Below are 19,020 nucleotides of genomic sequence, written 5' to 3' on the forward strand. Positions count from 1 at the left end.
CAGCCTGAGCTAATCCTGGTGTATTCAAGCAATATAGGTTCAGATTGGTTGGTGATATAATGACTAAGACCTCATGCTGTGTTAAATTAAACCAGTGCAATGGTGGGGGGGTTATTTCTAAGATTGTTTATTGTTTATTTTTCGTGATGGATGACACAAAAGCTTTGCAGGTAAATTTAACTTATAAATAATATGAAAGCAGCACCAAACTGATGGCAAAGGGTACTTTACAGACAAGGAAAATAAATGTTAACCTGGAATATAAGCGAGGGCGAATTATTTTTTGTTTGTATTGTGACTGTGATGCCTCGTGCTGGTGATCACCGGCTGGAGCTGCATTCAGTTTGTCTCCATCTCCGTTCATATATTTACCTCCCATCACAACACGGGCACTAACTAACGGGCGACGCTAATTAATAAGTGGAAGTTCAAGTAAATTGTGGATCAAGTGAAGTTCAATGAAAGCTGCGGCTACGGTACCCGGGGAGGAACAAACCTTATCTTCAAACAAAAGCGCGAAACGCTTTCACCTCGCCAGTCAGTCCGTGCGGATCGCGGCGAAGCGCAGCAGCAGCAGCCTCATCCACGGAGAACGGTGCTAAGAAAGAGAGAGAGAGCGACAGAAAGAGAGAGAGAGAGAGGGAGAGGGAGGGTGTCTGTGTATGTGAGTGAGAGAGAGAAAGAGAGAGAGAAAGCCAAAGCCAGAGCCAGAGAGACGAGAAAGATAAAGGAAAGACAGACGGAACGATAGTCTTGTGCGTAAAAAGTACTGGTGCCCCCCTTTTCTCAATTTCCATCTGACTAAAAAAAAAAGAAAAACCCCAAACCGGCTGCTTGGATGAACCAGAACCTACCGATCTGTCAGTACTACACCTGGATTCACTGACCAGCCGCACAGCAGGCATGTCCCGAAGGAAGCAGAGCAACCCCAGGCAGATCAAACGTAAGTTTCTTTATTTTTATATAGAATGGTGTTTAACCGCTACACCGCGTCCAAAGCTTATTAGAGTTTTTTTTATTGCAGAATATTGGTAATGATATAGTGACCACCACGTTGACGCTAATTCAGCAGCGCCCATGTGTTGCCTGTCACGGTCCTACACGCTCCACTCTCTCACCCTCCGCCGTGGATATTTTGTGTTTTTGAAGAGAAGATGATACATTTACAATTCCAAATCCCACAGTGCTGCTGGCCGAAAAGTTTCGCCGTTGCTGCTGCTGCCAAGTTGTAGCAAAATTAAGATTTTTTTTTTTGCTGTTTGTCTGATGTGACTCTCTATTCGAGTTTTCGTCCAACAACACAGTGTGTGTGTGTGTGTGTGTGTGTGTGTGTGTGTGTGTGTGTGTGTGTGTGTGTGTGTGTGTGTGTGTGTGTGTGTGTGTGTGTGTGTGAGAGTGCATCACTTTGGACTGGCTGTACAGGCTAAATCCCCTGTGTGCCAATGAAGCACCAGTAATTGTAAATTAAAGGCCAATAATAATTGCTGAATCTCTGTTATGAGCTTGGTTTAAAAGGCCCATTTGTTTTTGAATTGCAACACTATTAATTTAATTTGCAACACATATACACACAGACACACAGACACACACACAGACACACAGACAGACACACACACACACACACACACACACACACACACACACACACACTTCATCCTCTTCATCCTCTTACACATACTTGCATGTGTATTGTACGTGCACACACACTTTTTTCAAACTTCACAGTAAAGCCTATCCACATTTTAAATATTGGTAAGTCATTGACAGTTGTGACTCCTGGTATTTCAGTAAAAGATCATAAGTGTGTCAAGTTAATATGGAATGTTTTCATTTCAATTGGACTGAACAGGGAAACTCCTCTATAGGCAAAGAGTCGACCTTGTCTCCCAGCAGCAAACGTTTACACAAATTTGCTTTTCATATTTAGGAATTTAATCTGAAATTTTGATGCATATTTTTGGCTTTTAAATGCAAGAAAATTAAATATTAAACTAACACGATCAAATATTAATTAAGTCTAACCTCATGGTGTATATTAATTCAAAGGTGTGTCACTGTCATTAATGCATTGGTGAATTTTGATCATAATGCTTTTTTTAAATTGTAGGGTTTAAACAACTTTCCCTCATTTTAATTATTCTAAACAGCCTTAAATATATCCTCTGTACATCTGTGTGGATTTGCCCCCCCCCCCCCCCCCACACACACACACACACAGTCACACCCACACATACACATACACTTTCACATCTTAAATACAGCTGACATCTGAGTGTGTGTGTGTGTGTGTGTGTGTGTGTGTGTGTGTGTGTGTGTGTGTGTGTGTGTGTGTGTGTGTGTGTGTGTGTGTGTGTGTGTGTGTGTACAGTTTGGCCACTGTGATGTTAGCTGCTGCTACTAGAGGCTCAAAGCAGACTGTGGCTACTTTGGGGTCGAAATCTCAAATATCAAACCACGTCCAGTAATTTGTCTTGTGCGTATGATACTGTTTATCTGTGCTGTAAGATATTATGAAGCAAGAACTAAGGCAACATTTGTGTGTGTGTGTGTGTGTGCGTGTGCGTGTGTGTGTGTGTGTGTGTGTGTGTGTGTGTGTGTGTGTGTGCCTATGTGTGGGTGTGTACATTTTACTTGTGCTTGTGTGTGTGTGTGTGTGGGGGGGGGGGGTTGAGCTGCCGTTTCACAAGGGCTGGTGCATGTTTGTATACAAGACTTTTATTTTATTATTTCATTTGTGTGAAACCGATTCCGCGACATGAGATTTTGTGTGTCGCCTTGTTTTATTTGACACATAGTTATTATTGTCTAACATCTTCAATATTTTTGATCTGTATTTCTTTAAGTAAAAAAAGTTGTTCTTAAAGTAAAATGTTTTTAATTTTGATTTAGTTCATGGTTTTTTAGTTTAAGAAAATCGTTCTGTAGATTTTATTACAATTTTGAAAAAATCTTTAAAAAATAATATTTATTTCAAAGGTTTTCAAATTAATCAGTTTATAAAAAAAATCATTGAAGCTGCAAAAGGTTCTGTTCAAATGTGTACATAAACAATTATAGTTTTTGCACATATCTCATATATTGTTTATTTTGTACAGGTTTCCTAAACTAAATGTTTTTTCAGAACATTTTTATTTTACATAATACATCTTCATATTTTCTGTTGCATCCACATCAAACATTGGATCATTTCTAACCGACAAAGAAGCACGACATGGTATGACGTGACATGGCCCACTCATGTCTGGGCCAATCCCGTCGTAGCATCCACATTTTGTTGTCGAGCAAAGGAAGTCTTTAACATTTGTGTTTTTTTTTCGCTTTCGTCACTGTGACCTGGCCTTGTGTGTGAATTAGTATGTCATGTGTAAAGATCTTGTTAATATGGACTGTGTGCAGCAGCAGTATAATCAAGCAGCTAGTAACAGAAAGGTCAGGAGGAGCCTAGATCCCTCTCTACTACCCCGGGAACTGTGGGAAAAAAAAGGCCGAGGAGGCAGTGCACAGAAAGTCAGCACAGACAGTCATTCTAAAGGACAAAAAGGTTGTTGGGCTGCAGCACCCTCCCCCCCCCCACCTCCCCCTCCCTCTCTTCTCCTGCATACATTGGACCGTTATCTAAAATTGTGATTTATGCAGTATTTTAATATTTTGCTTATTCTTTCCCCTTGGGTGCTCTCTGAGCGGTGATAAAAAGGCGATGCTGAAAGAGCACCATTAATTTGCTCCGATGACTGGGGAGATAAGGCCAGATAATGGGAAAGATAAGCAGGGAAGATATACCATCACAAACCCGATTATTACCATTAAAATTCCAGCCCAGCAATCTGCAGCTGGCTGATAATTCCTTCTCCGTTTCCACCACTTTGGATGATAAGGCAAAAAATAGTCACTCAGTGCTCCTTGATTAGGCTGCCTGGATATCCCGATAATACAGTGATAAATTATGTATTTTCCCCCCTTGTTTTTTTCCCCGTGAAACGTTACATCTGATTTTTTTTCTCCTCTATAAATATAAATATAGATTCCTGCCCTCCTTTCTGTATCCCCCCTCCCCCTTGTTGCTTTTCCCAAGAAAACGAAAACCCCCCCATGCACTTTTATTGTAATAAGAGTTTGATAGAAAGAGGAGATAGTGGGCGGAGGTGTTTTGTGTGGGAGCACATATCAATGTTATCAGGCTCATCTCCCAGGACCAGCTGCTAGCCGCTGTTGTTTTTAGCCTTATCACCCCCGTGCCAATATGCCAATAAATTGCCCAGATTGTTAGCCCCTTTTTCCAAAGGCGGGTCAGTTAGAATTTGACAGGAATGATGAAAATATCGCTGATGCTCTGCGGATTGCGATTAGCTGCTGTAATATGATGTGTGAATTCCACCAAGCTCTCGCCCTCCCTCTCTCTATCCTCTCTTCTCCCCCTCCCTCCTCTCCTCTCCTCCCTGCCCCCCCCCCCCCCACCACACACACACACACACACATGCGCGCACACACACACGCACACGCGCTGCCGCTGGTGTCCATACCTCTATTCGCACTGAGAGGAGAGAACATTTTGATGCTTAATAGGAAGGAAAGATATGAACAAGGACTGAATTGAAACCAAGCCCCCTCAGAGTAATTTTTCTGTAAAATTGCCCCCCAAAGTTTGCCTGTAGTGCCGGTAAAGGGGAATCTGGATGATGTAGGGGGAGCCAGGCCTACACCACTGTTTATGGGGAACATATTGAAGTGGTGGCCCCTCTGAGGGCCATTGGGCGGACACATCTAATGTCAAATGTGCTTATTAAACTGACTTAGTGTTTCTTGTTGTCCTCACCGTAGAATGGGGCCGTCTGAGAATTCATGTTGCTTCTTTCCTCTGGCTCTTTTTTTTACTCTACATTGTCCAACCAGAATGGAGCCATAACACGCTGTAGTGATTATGCTGGGCTTCTTTTACTGTAAGTGTATGTATAGCACCCGAGTGGCAAGTTGCAAAAGTCCCCAGAGCTTATCACTATGTGCAATACTGTCAGTATGCCTAATCATGTGATAGTGATCTTACATCTGTAAAGCTATAGTACAATGCAGAGTACACAAATGCTCTTTTGTTCTTTTCTATTATTATTATTCTTTATTTTTTTTTCCTTATCTTTTTTAACCCATGATGCCCTATGAATTCATGTTGGAACAGGGGATAGAGATGCTTTGCTTTTACCCATTTGTTTTCACAGAGGCACCGTTTGAGTAATATATTTCATATTAAGGCCTTGAAGGAACATGATCCCAACTGTTATATTTATATGGTTATTTATTTGTAATTGTTTACTGCTTCTGTATTCACTGCCCACCTTGTTACCTTAAATCCATTATAATGTGCCCTGTACATACACTTTGCAACACACGGATTATGCCTGCTTTCTTCAAATAGATGGTTTGAAGTCGTTTTGAAACTAAACTGCAGCCAACCAAGCTTCTCTGCTTTTTTTTTTTTAATCGTAGCGACCATTTATTTCCATCTGCACTCCACACAGTTAATCTCTCCCAGCTCCTTAGCATAAGGCCACTTTATGTGACGTTAGCATACTGTTTATCATATCAGGTGACATTTCTATCTTTGAGGGGCATTTATCAGGGGCAGATTACAGTAGTAAGGGATAAGGGGAGAGTGTTTACTGAATTGACTGCCAACATTCTATATCTGAATGTGTGTGTGTGTGTGTGTGTGTGTGTGTGTGTGTGTGTGTGTGTGTGTTTACTTGTGTTTACTTGTGTATACATTTGTTCACGTACAGTACGAGCGACGTGCATGTGGCTTTAGCGTGATGCATTTTATTTTTATTTTTATACTCTCTCGGGGAACAGATTCCTCCTCCATATTTCCTATACAACTTACGCTCTGCTTTCTTGTGTAAGATGTGACTATCGTATACACTTCACCCTTGGCCTTCAAAACGCTGGCTACTCCACTATAGTCAGATGTTTTGGGGGTGTAAAAAATCAAGGAATGTTTTCCAATGCCAGCCCTTCCCCAGTATATTTAAGGCTCTCTCTTTCATTTGGGTGACAATCACGGCTCGTGTCTCTCGTGTGTGTGTGTCTCTCTCTCGTTGATTTCTTGTCAGAATAAAGAATGGTCGTGGAATGCCAACTTTTCCCTCGAACATCTGTTCCCTGCCAATAACAGCTTGTGTGCAGTTTGCCTTCGTCTTAGCTGAAGGATCCCCCGATTGCCTTCCTCGCTTTTGACACAAAACAACAATGCAGACGAATGTCATCTTCTTGTAATGTTTTTTTATGCCGTGTCTAAAATACAACATTTTAAAGTACTAGCGGTGCTGCTATTACCCGCTAATGTCCCAGGCTTCCACACTACAGCTATATAACCAGGGGAATGTACAAGCAGCTGCTCTTTTCCTTTGTTGACAACGGGCGCTGTGTGTGTGATGTGTTGGATGAGGCTAAGGGGCTGGCATGGCAGCCGATTGGACTGACTGACTGACGGTGCCTTGCTTAAACCTGCCTTCTCTCCTATGCTGTATGAGCCTGCTATGCTGCAGTGTGCACTGTGGACAGACAGTGTGTGTGAAATGGTGGGCAGGGTTTGTGTGTGCTAAAAGGTGGAGGTCACTTCCTCGCGCCGTTTCCTCTTTATCTTCCTCTTTCCTGAATTCCTCTGCTATTATTCCAATAACTGCTCCAAAACTGACACCATTGTGTTTTCATTCACAGGCAACTGTGTGTGTGTGAATGTCCCCCCTCTAAGCTGGACAAAATGTTAAATTTAGAATTACCTTCATATCAACAACAATGCTTTTGCTGTGTCTGGTTGTGTATTTTTCCTTGTTTTAGTACTGCGTTCCAGTCTCTCAACGTACACCTCCTCTGTTGTTTATTCAGATTTTATATCAATGACGCCCATTGAGCCCCCCGGTAACAATTGACTTTCAGCCCAGCTTTAAGTTAATAGCCTTGTCTCTTGCTTGTAGGGATCAATATTGGTATTAATTAATCAGCCGTTATCGAGAGCGGGATCTGGTTCCATTTGTTGTTACATCAGCCAAATATCAATAGAGAAAGTGGACTCCCTGATCGTCATGGCAACTTCATCTCTATAGGTCAAAGAGAGTTTATCTTATCTTGCTGCCCGAGAGTGGCAAACTGCTTAGGAATCTAGTTTAGACTCAGAGATCATTGATTTAGGCCTCCTTCTTTTCACCCCCACCTTGTTGTTTGGGGAGGGAGACAGAGAAAAGGCAGCATTCTAATCACAACAGAGATGTAAGATTTAAATATTGATGTCCAAAGGCCATTACAGCAAAGAAGGGCCCCTGGCCTGGCTTGTTGTTCAAGTACGTCCTTTTAAGACCCAGACAAAAGCTTTTGATTATCAGAGGTGTCACCGTGGAGGAGTATGTCTGTATAGCTGACAGTGTGTGTGGGACTGCAGGGGAGATTCAGCTTCGTGCAGCTAGCATACCATCACAGAATGTTAACAGATTACACACTACTACATCCTGGTATTTCTACAGGCCCGTCTAGGCCTGCAATATGGCCTGGCTGGCACTCACTGTTGATTGGTGGGCTAGTCGCTCTACAAATAAAATAGTGAGCGACAACTTTGATAATCAATTCATAATGAATGCATTTTTACAGATTTTATGATTTGTGTGTTTTATTTTTTATACCTATTAATATTACTGTTGCATCCATGTGAAACTAGCATTTTCCTATTGTATTTGAGCACGGTATAGTGCCAATTTTTGCTTTTTATTATTTAGTTTTCAACATATGTTTTTACATGACCACATGTTTCAGGTGTAACAAAGTGTAGTAACTGTAGGCGTCAAATACGTGTAGAAGGGTAAAAAATAAAATATTTATTCCGAAATTTCATAAATAAATAAATAAAAATTAAAGTAACAGTAAATCTAGATACTCTCCCAAATTGCAGGTACCTCAAAGAATTATGCTCAAGAACAGTAGTGAATGTCCGTAGTTACTTTCCATGACTACCTTTTAAAACAATGGTAAATTGTTCTGGTCTGACACAGTCAGTTCACAATATGCTAAACCTGCATGTTTATAACAATTAAACACCACCTTAATTAGGAATTTGAACAATGAGTACTGCATGTATTTTGTGTCCGTACAGAGTGGAGTATAGCCTGTTGTCATGGGAGGTTGTGTCTGGTGTGAGGTATTTGGGTGGTGGCAGGCCTTGGTGCTTAGATGTACCTCACCATGCTGTCCAATGCTCCTCAGGGTTAAAGCAGGGAGTAGGGGGCACTGCCTGCTTTTTTTCCCTTTTTTTCTTCCTCTTTTTGCCTGCGGGACACAATTGCCTCATTTAACATTCTCTATTTGGCCCCTGCCAAGAGGGGAAATAGCCGGGGTGAGTGAGAGAGGCCGCCACACATCATGAATTCTTCTTTCATTTAACTTGCACGCTCCCTTTTCACCTTGGTGATGCACATGGATCAGGGACGGAGATATTGCTCAATTAAAGGGATTTCTTAAGGTTGCTCCTGAGGTATTGCGGTTATTTTTTGTGCCGGGCCGAGGTTTTGATGTATCATGGATAGGGATATTGGGTTCATCACATTTGTGCGATGCTTTGACATCTCCATAGCCCACAAGAGAAACTGCCCTGTGCCTACGCCTGCAACAGGAAACTTGCCTCTGCCATATTCAAGGAATAAACTCTGTCAGCTTTGCATTGCAAGGGATGTCAATAACTTTTATTATGTCTGTATTAAGATTCTTTGTGTTTATTTCAATGTAATTAACCACGGTAAATCAAAGAATGTTTATGAATATCAATCAGGGTTTTTGACTGAATCTTGGATGAGAGAAAGGAAAGGGACTCTTAGGAAACGTGAGTCACGTTTTGCAGGAGGCATTGTCACAAATGTTGTCAGCAATATACAGTAACATGATTGACCAAAGCTTGCGTTTGAATTCAACCACATTTAATAATACATGAAATGTGTTTTTTTTAAGAATATGATAAAAGAGGATTCTTTGGTGATCACCCTTTCTAGAGCAGGATAGTAGCTGGCACACCAGCAAGTGACGCCCTAATAGCTGTTGAGTCTAAATCTCTTGGCAGGAATTACTGAGGATGTATTCGTGGGGTTGGGGGGGGGCCGGGAAGGGGGGGGGCAGCGACATGCACAACTTTGCGTTGGAATGACATCCAGCGGGCTCTATAGTTAAAGGGATAGGTGGCAACAGAGGATTAAGTAACAAGCCTTTCACTTCAATTTGTACATCAGCATTTTCCCGCCAGACGGACGGCACACAAAACACATCGCATCTTAAAGCCTCGGCGGAAAATCACTAATGACAAAGCTTTTGTAAATAGATAAACAATTTATGTCAAATAGGCTGAAAATATAAAACAAACTTCAAAACATGTTAATACTTTAAAGAGGGCCGTGTTTATGATTTGCACCATTGCAAAGCTGGCAAAAGCTGTTGACAGCGCGGCTTACACATCATGTGATCAGCGGCCATATCTGCCTGCATGTGATTAGCTGTGTGAGCCCGGGCCCCCACGCTACACAGAAATAGCCATAATGGAGCCATATTCCTATTGGGGACACTTTGATGATGATCGATTATATTTACAATAAATTATGTCATTTAGATTAGACGCCACCAGTATGTGTGTGTGTGTGTGTGTGTGTGTCTGCTTGTGCTGTGCTTATGTTGGACCGTGACAAGAGAGGACTAGAGTGACGCGTTGCAAAAGTCTCTCCTGCTTCTTATTATTTTCAAAGCAGGGCCTTTGTCAAGTGACAGAGTAAACATCCAGAGAGAGAAACACAGCCGCTATTATTTCAGAATCAGCCAATTCTTTCTCTCTGTGTATTGTAGAGAATGCTTATCTGGTAATTACTTAAAAACTGTTGACATTGAGCAAGTGCTGTAGCCAGCTTAAAAATGCCTTTTTTTTTGTCTTATGATGATATCAGATTGGATTTTTATCTCATAGGGTTCACGCAATCACGCATTCCTGAAAAACCAAAGATATCTGGCAAAAAAATGAAACTCCCTTATTTCCAGCACATGAGTGTCAAATTAAGAGTCTCATTTTGAAAAAGAAAAAAAAAATCTACAATCGTTACATTCTGAAGTCATTTCTATGGTGGAACCACTGATAGTGTTATTCCCCCCCCCCCCCCCCACCCCTCCTTCTGACTCAGTCTAGGATGTGTCTGTGAAGCTCCGAGACCGTACATTTGACCATAATCAAGTTTTTTAAGCTTCAATAAACAGGATAACAACTGGGTCAGATGATAAGCGGCCGGGCAAAACAGGGAGAGAGAAAAAAAAACGCCTTCTCTCTGATAGACGAGGAGCAAATCTGATTGATTGATGTCCGCTGGCTTTGCCACCATCACAAGCAGCCAGTTGACAGTTAGTTTGGGATCAGATGATTTCACTCTTTAAGATTGGGGAGGGGGGGGGGGGGCAGGAGGGGGGAAGCTAAGCAAAAATATGAAGGACACAAAGGTCAATGGCTTCTCTCCTCCTCTCTCTCTGTATCTATCTCTTCCCCTCGCAATAGCTTTGCTTTGACAAACTGTAATGTGTTGCTAAGCTTTGTGGCAACAGGACACATGGTCATAGTTTGTACTGTAATATCCTATTGCAGTAATCTCACAAGAAAATGATTGAAAGTGCTGGAGGAAGACTGCTGCTAGTATACAGCAAAGCAAGGGACCCAGTTGACATCATCAGCTGCTGTGGACTGGCAGATGTCTCCTCCCGACTTGTTTAAAAAAAAAGAAAAAATCGAATTTTCCCATGGGATTGAATAAAGTTAAACAACAGCTTTTGACTGCGACGTGAATCTGTTATTGTAAGCAGGATCTGATAAGACAAAGGCTCCCCCCGTATTATGAAGTTTGTGTAGCAGAGGGGCCAAAAATGGAATCTCCCAGCGAGTGTCTCTCTTCTGCGGTTTCGGAAAAAAAGAGCCAACATGGAACCGTGTCAAAGGATGATTGGATGCATATTGTAAATAAACACCCAAGTCTTTCACAATTTCTTTTTCTTTGCCCTTTCAGACTCTCTCTCTCTCTCTCTCCATAAAGATGTTCCATACAACATGTCATCTTCTTCTTTGCTGCTTAGATCGTGTATCGCTCAGATGAAGTGACAAGGCCTTGCTCCGGGGTTGACCCCAATGCGGCAAAATAACAGTAACACTTGAATTAGGGTTAACCAAAACAAACTTTTGGGGAGATATTTTTTGGTCAGAACTAGCTGTAGTATTGCCAGCATTTGTCATTTGCTTCCATTATCTATTGTTATGCAGCTGAAATGTAATAAAGACAGCAGGCCTTGGTTTGCCCATAGTGATGCTGCCTGTGATATTGAATATAGCTATAGGGCCTTGGTTTCCCTCTAAAGGGTCCATCTCTTAATAGACATAACAGACATGTCCATTAGCTTTGTATGGGGCGCCCGCCTTTCAAGATCAAGGTCTCACTTGTAATGAAGTGGCTGTATGCAAATGTGCAAGTCAAATTTTTCCACCATTGTGAATCACTTGTTTTAATCAAGTTTTTTTTATTGTAGAGAAATGTAGCCTCCATTCAGAGCCACTCACCAAACAATATAAAAAAAGAGAGAAGGATAATCCGGAGACAATTCCCCCATCCAAATGGAACCGGACATCATTTAGGGGGACGAGACAACAACTCTTTGTTTGTTTGAAGTGGTTGATATGACAACCTTCTTGTCAAAGACTCAGGGCCAATAAAAGGGATTTGTAATTACCATAATTATCTCTTATATGTTTTCACCTAATGATGTCCATTAAAAATGCCCGAGGCTTCATTTAGAGGCTTCTCCACTGTAAGGTTGGCATAGACTCATAATACAGCATGTTACATTAACACAGAGCACCAGTAATGAACTTCTTTCATCAGAGATGTGTATCGCAGCAAGTGCTTCTGGGGGGAAAAGCCAATACACTCCAGCTTTTTGTTACACTTGGATTATGAACAATTCTCATAGTTCCCCACGCTTATCTTTCACATTTCCCTCCACATGTGATATCAAACCCAATTGGCTTCATGTCTATAAACAGGATGGCTCTCTCCTAATCTAGACCGCTGTTCGTTTCATGTAAAACATCTCATTTTGTGGCTTAGCGCTGGTGGCTGTCCTTATCGTTACATAATTCAACCGCCCCTCGTCCCTGATTTTTCTTTGTGGCAATTTATTTAAATTCCCCCATGTTTATATTATTTCTCCTTTCTCCTTTCATTCACAATGATTGCCTTTTTCATAAGTTCAAAGACTCATCTCTTCAAGACTTTTGGTAACTTCCGCAGATAGGAATTTGCAGTCGAGAGAGAGGGGAGGGTGGGAGCGAGGGAAAAAAAAAACTAAGAAGCTATTTTTGTTGGAGAGCAAAAGAGGAAAAGGGGAGTTTTCTAGTGCATGTCCATCTCTGTCTGGAGGCCTGCATCCAGAGGTTGAACTAACCCCTGGATCAAACACACAGATATAGCACTCTTTAGCAGTGCACACCTCGGTGAGTGTGCAAAGCGTTTGAGAGAGATCACGCCTGGAAACATGTGGGGCTGTTCTGGCCTCCTGAATGCATTGGCAGTAGAAGGCCCCCTCAGCTTAGGTCCTGCATGTGGCTCTGCTCCTGTGGCTTTTTTTTTTGCTTTTGGTCTTTGTCCGCCACCTATCAGCATATCAGCAGTGTCTCTGAAGCCCCCGTTGTATAATGCACCATTTATGGCTTTGTGGAAGGGAGGGAGAGAGAGATGGCTGGACGGAATCGCTCCAGGGCCTTCCCCCCTTCGGTGAGTGGATTAACGGCGGCCTGCTTTAGCGCACGCATACCGCGGTGTGAAATCGGCCCCGGCTTTCCACGAGGAAGGCTCTCTCTCTCGCTCCCTGTCTCTCTCTCTCTCTCTCTCTCTCTCTCTCTCTCTCTCTCTCTCTGTTTCCTCACCTCCATTGCAAAGCCTTCTCCCAGGCCATCTGTGAAATGTGGAAACTCTGTGTCTAAGTTGAGTTCAGATCCCCATCCCCTCTCCGTCAAGCCCAGGCCAGGAAGCAAAATGGGCAGGCAGTGTGCGGATAGGGGTTTGCATGGGGAGGGGGAGGTAGTGGTGATGTGTGTGTGTGTGGTGGTGGGGGGATCAGCTCACTGATGTCGTGCCGCGTGTGCAGGAACCCTGCCTGTTCTCCGCGGGCGAGTTGGAGGAGGGTCCAACACAGGCCTGGGTGCCGGCCGAGAGATCTCTGGTTCTCAGGTCCAAATCCCCCCCCTACCCCCCTGTGTGTGTGTGTGTGTGTGTGTGTGTGTGTGTGTGTGTGTGTGTGTGTGTGTGTGTGTGTATGTGTGTGTGTGTGGAGGCGAGAGGCATGGCAGTGGCACAGCTCTCCCCTCCTGAGCTCCCTGCCCAGTCCCTTTGAAGATAAGATGGTGATACAGAGTCCCCTTTCGGTACGTCGCTAACCGACGGTCCTTTGTGCGCACACACACACACACACACACACATGCCTCTCTCTCCCTGTCTCTTTTGGAGCCCGCGAGCTAAAACACCTATGGTCTTTGCTGGAACGAATTGGCTGTATATATATATGGCCTTGGGTCAAATTAGATTATGAATGCCTAGATTGTACGTTTAGGATATTTTTATTATTTTTATTTTTTCACTATTTCATGCTGATAATGTAGTAGAGTTCTGCCGCGGTTGATATTTCTATTTGATTTCCCTCTCTCTCTCCACTGAGAAGAATCACTTAAATTCTCCTCATATTCGCTCGCTGCTGACTTAATTTTTCCACTTTTTTCCATGGCAACGAGTTGTCATCTTAACTCTGCTGATTTCTCCCTGCTATCTGCGCCCTGCCTTTCTCTTGATCATGACAGCTTTTTTAAACACGTTCCTCTCTCCTCTGCATTCATAACCATATTTTGTGGCCCTCCTAGGCCAATTCTCCCACTTCTGGCTCTCCACCGCAGCAGCTTTTTAACAAGAGCGACCATCATAATCAGGCTTTCGAATTATGAACTCGGTATCCTCCTTTTCTCTCTCTCTCTCTCTCTCTCTCTCTCTCTCTCTCTCTCTCTCTCTCTCCCTATCCTGTGGCTTTGGGGTTGAGATCTGTGCATAATGTCTTGTGATTGCATGGCATTATGGTGGTTTTGGAAAAAGCCGAGCAGTGGTCCAGCCACGCATCATCTTTCCATAGACAATGTGGATCTCTGTGTGTCTCTCTCTCTGAGCTCATCAGGGATGGGGCGTTGATTGCTTTTTGATACCCCTCCAAACGTGGATGAGGTCCTGCATACATCAGCTAATTAGAACATACTTATGGTGTGTGTGTGTGTGTGTGTGTGTGTGTGTGTGTGTGTGTGTGTGTGTGTGTGTGTGTGTGTGTGTGTGTGTGTGTTTGTGTGACAGACCCCACACTTCTAATCAGATCCTCAGCCCAAGTGCTCTAACCACTCTCACTAAAAAGGCCTTATCGAATTCACCACAAGAAAAGAAAAAAGCTATACAGTGCTAGGGCTGGGGCTTGGGTGGCCTGGCCAGGGGGTTGTGTGTGTGTGTGTGTGTGTGTGTGTGTGTGTGTGTGTGTGTGTGTGTGTGTGTGTGTGTGTGTGTGTGTGTGTGTGTGTCTGTGTCTGTGTCTATGTGCATGTGTGTGTGTGTGTGTGTGGGGGGGGGATGGGGAATGAAAAGAGAATGTATAAGGAGTTATGTCAGTATTTGGGTTAGAATTCCACTAACCCACTTTATATGCGACTCATATTATATATGGAATAACAGCTTTCAAGTATAAACTATAAAACTATAAACTGTGTTTAAGAAGTGGCCACCTTGCTAGTATTCCAGAACATATTGAGCTAAAGGGTGGCATACTGGCAACAGTGGAGTTAACTTCACTGGAGGTCCCGCTGTTACTGTTAATGCTAATGACGGTCGCTTTTGCTAGAAGTTGCAGCAGTTAATTAGGCAGCACAAATGAGTGAGTGGTATCATCCCATGCACCTTGATGATATTACGGGCGTGGAGCATCATCAGAGAGGGAGACCTGGGGAAAGTGTTTGCTACTGCCTCACTGACTTTTTGGATTTGCAGGGCCATTTCAGCAAGGCCATATTAGTCTGGCGCACACCCATTCCTCTGCCTCACACACACACACACACACACACATAGACACACGCACACATGCTCACTAAACACATCCCAGCCCATGCTATGATCAGTGGAAAGGTGCTGGGGCGTCTCTATATATTTCATAAAGGCATTCCTATTACACCCCCATGGCTTGTGGGGGGCACAGTACACTCTGTGGTCTGGTCCCCCGAGCAGCCCGAGAATAAAGTGTAGGACGTGGCACTGGAACAGAAATCTAACTGCTGTTTCCTGCCGCAATCTTGACTTGGATCTTAATTCCAATAAAGTGTTTTTTTTTTTCGTTTTCTTCTTTTTCTCTCCCCCCCCCTCCCCCCCACCCCCCCTTCACAGCCTATAAGCCAGATCCAAAGCAAAGAACACTCCTCTCTGTATTTCTGCGGTCATACTTTATTGAATATCATTTCAGATAAGAGGTGTGTAATCCTTTGGGTTGGAAGTGATGTATATTGACCAGCTTCAACGATAGCGATATATACAAGCGCATGTCTTGGGGATCTTGAAAGTATAGTGGTAAATAACTGTTTGTGTCAGCGGCTCAATCAAACCACGCTGTGGAATATTGAAAACTGCCCCGTATTTGTTGTCAGTCAGTCAGTCAGTCAGTCAGTCAGTCAGTCAGTCAGTCAGTCAGTCAGTCAGTCAGTCAGTCAGTCAGTCAGTCAGTCAGTCAGTCTGCAACTTTTTGGCAGACTCTGCCGGAATATTTCAACTGTCACTGCTGGAGACTGGAGAGATGGAGGTTGTTGTTGTTGTTGTTGTTGTTGTTGTTGTTGTTTCCTTTGTGCTAAGCGATGTAGCTATAGTGAGTGTGACCGCTAAATACCTGAATATGGTTGGATGAAAATGCGAATCAAATGTCGCTATGTTTTAAGTAGATTTGAAAAACTCAGAACTCACTAATCAACTTGACCAGGACTGTGCAGGTGTGTTTTTGATAAGATGTGGTGACAGTGGGCAACGTGAGCGTACAGCTGCTTTAACTGTAGTCATTGATTTAAATCAGAACATTGCAACATTCTAATTGGTGCATTTCACTGTATGATGTCACCTTTTTTTTCCAATTGAGCCCAGCCAACTTCAAATCAGTGTGAAAAAGCACAGATATAAATGTCACAACAACTGTTTTAGTCTTGGAACAAAATAGTAGTCTTGAGGAATTTGGTTTAAAAGCACTGCAATAGTTTTATAAAAATCTACATTCTAAGTATTCGTAAAAAAAACGTAGTCATAGCTAAATATAGAAGCATGGTTAATAGTAAAGTGATGGCCCTATATTAAGACAATGTCAACATGGTTTCTGCTGTAATTAATCTGGATATTAACACATTGGAATACTGTAGCAGATGGTTAGGTCAATAATCAAATAATCAACTTTTATATCCTTAACATTTTCATTGTGTGTAAAATAATGATTGCAATTAGCTGGTTACTGCCATGTGAAAGCCTGAAATGTACAACATTTCCCCCTGAAATGTAGTGCAGTAAAAGTAGCAGACAATAGAAATAGTCCAGCAACACAAAAGCAATTAAAACCGTTGTTCACTGTAATGAGGTTATTTTTGGTGTCTTCACATTCTATTTATTCAGTCATTTGTCAAAAATACAATGTGTACATGTAGGTATATTAATACAGCTGATTTGAAGAAGTAAAAAAAAATGGTTACGCTACATTTAATTATTTGTTTTTGGCCCGCCACACCTACACATTATATCAGTTAAAGCTCTATTGTGTGCTCCTTCCTCTGTAAACACAGTGGTGGTGGAGTTCAGTAGCAGTGAGCTGAGTCACTGGGGTCAATATGACACACTGTTACAGTCTCACCTCTTACAGCCACTCTGTCTCTCTCTTCCATCAGTGGAGCGCAGCAGCACTCTCTCTCTCTCTCTCTCTCTCTCTCTCTGCTCCACACGCTTCATTTCATCAGGGCTTGTTTTATCTTGACTGGCCAGGCCCATGACCCCCGAGCACTGATAGTCCAATAAGGCTAGAGAGAGCATCAGCAGGGCCCATTGTGGACACTGGAACACAACTAAACTAGCTTAAGTTTTCTTTTCCATTAAGTTTGTGTGTTTGTGTCGGAATGTGCGCCCCTGTGTGTGTGTGTGTGTGTGTGTGTGTGTGTGTGTGTGTGTGTGTGTGTGTGTATGTGTATCGATTCTTGGCCTCTAAGTGTGCGTATGTGTGTGTGTGTGTGTGTGTGTGTGTGCCTTGAACCGTTTGAGAAAAAAGTTCAGTTTGAAAACTTCAAACCTGAGTTTACCGGAAGGACCCATGAATGGCGGCAGCGTGAAATTTGTATCATGAATAAAATGCAAATTTCATATTTGAAGCATTTAAAAAAAATACACAATGTGCAAGGACAGAGGCATGGTAGAGCTAACACATCTAATTCTAAAAACACAAGAAAGAAAAAGAAAAGGGGACTGGCCATTTTGCTTTAGAACTGTTCAATTTCATGAGCTGCATTTGCAGAGAGAGTGCCATGTTTACTTTCCTTTTGCATAGAAGAAGAAAAAAATGAATGCTCTGGGTGTCCCTGTAAAAAGACAAACATGAAAGGAATCAGCGATGATTCTTTAGGCCTCTTTCTCTTGTGTTGCTGTGTGTAATGCAGCTTCTCTTACTGCCTAGGTGTGTCTCTGCCATCTGATTGCTGTTTGAAGTCAGCACACAAGTCCACACTATTTGCTTCTCAGGCAAATTTTTCGCCCCACTGTGTCTCTCTTTGGCGTTTGAAAGTGAAAGGGGACCAGTGTGGAGTCTCTATCAGGTTCACTCCTTGGAAGAAATGGCCTTAAATTGGTGCGTTTGGTTTGGTCCGGTGGATTGATGATGAGGTCCTGGCTATGTGAGGGGTTTGGCTTTTCTTCTTGTATTATTGAACGTGATGGACAGCTACGGCTGGGGTGCAGTGATGGGGAATTTGGACCCAAAGAGGGCTGTAGGGTGTAGAGGGGTGTAGGGTGTAGAATTGGACCTGCTGTGGTGCGATCTCACCAAAAAGCACCAACTGTTGGCCCATCCCAGACAACCCTCCCAAACCCTGAAAAAGTGACAGAGGGTGAGAGAGAGGGAGAACCGACCATTCATTAGAGGGATTGGAAGAAAGACAAGAGGTATCAGTGCCAAACAGATACAGCCCAGCCCAGTTCACTAAACTAAAACCATTATCCCTTAATTCAATCACGTTTTGTCAAAATCAGGAAGTATCTCCTGATGATCTGCTACCTGACTGTAAATAGACAGCCTACCTTTGTAAACTTTGTGTTGAATGTGAAAACATTGTGTTGGAGAAACCTTGTTTACAAAAGGTATGTTAAGAAAGGAGGTCCACCGTATAGCTATCAAAATGCACGTTTAAGCTGTGTGTATTAACACTGGCTTTTTTTCAGTGCACACACAGTACAGACAGGTAACGGATCGTGAGGAGATTTTGACACAAAGTGACTTCAACAAACATTCTCCAGAATCACTGACTCCACCTTTAAGACAAAGTAGTAAAATACTTAAAATTATCATTCAAACAAAGAAAAATTGGATCAAGACAAAATATATATTCAATCTTCCAAAGCTTCTTCTGCTCCTGTGCTCCCTCAATACCAATCTCTTTCTATGCAGTGCCTCTTTTGCCATGTCACATACAACACTCCTTAATACTAAAATAAGACAAAAGGCACATCCTATTTTCAAATACACTGAACTATATGTTGATCTACGAGTGCATGTTTTTCTTTTTACGTTTTATTTCTTACGGCACTACCCAGTGAGTGTGCATAGGAAAGCTGCTCCTTTTCCTCTAGTATTGTTGCGTGTGTGTGGGTGGGTTAGAGGGGAGGCTGTGAGGCTGCTGAG

The 19,020-nt window shown here is 42.7% G+C and overlaps 1 protein-coding gene across 1 annotated transcript in view; it reads left to right on the top strand.

The window, feature by feature from the left end:
• Positions 1 to 838: 838 nt before the first annotated feature.
• Positions 839 to 19,020, top strand: part of zfpm2a (zinc finger protein, FOG family member 2a) — a gene marked incomplete at both ends in the record, with an annotated part of 129,237 nt that continues 111,055 nt past the window's right edge. Inside the window, 3 exon segments of the mRNA XM_080039025.1 lie at positions 839 to 862; positions 864 to 890; positions 892 to 943. Coding sequence (XP_079895151.1) covers positions 839 to 862; positions 864 to 890; positions 892 to 943 — 103 coding nt within the window.

Source organism: Ammodytes marinus (genome assembly GCF_949987685.1).
Source record: "Ammodytes marinus genome assembly, chromosome: 13".
Taxonomy (NCBI): domain Eukaryota; kingdom Metazoa; phylum Chordata; class Actinopteri; order Uranoscopiformes; family Ammodytidae; genus Ammodytes; species Ammodytes marinus.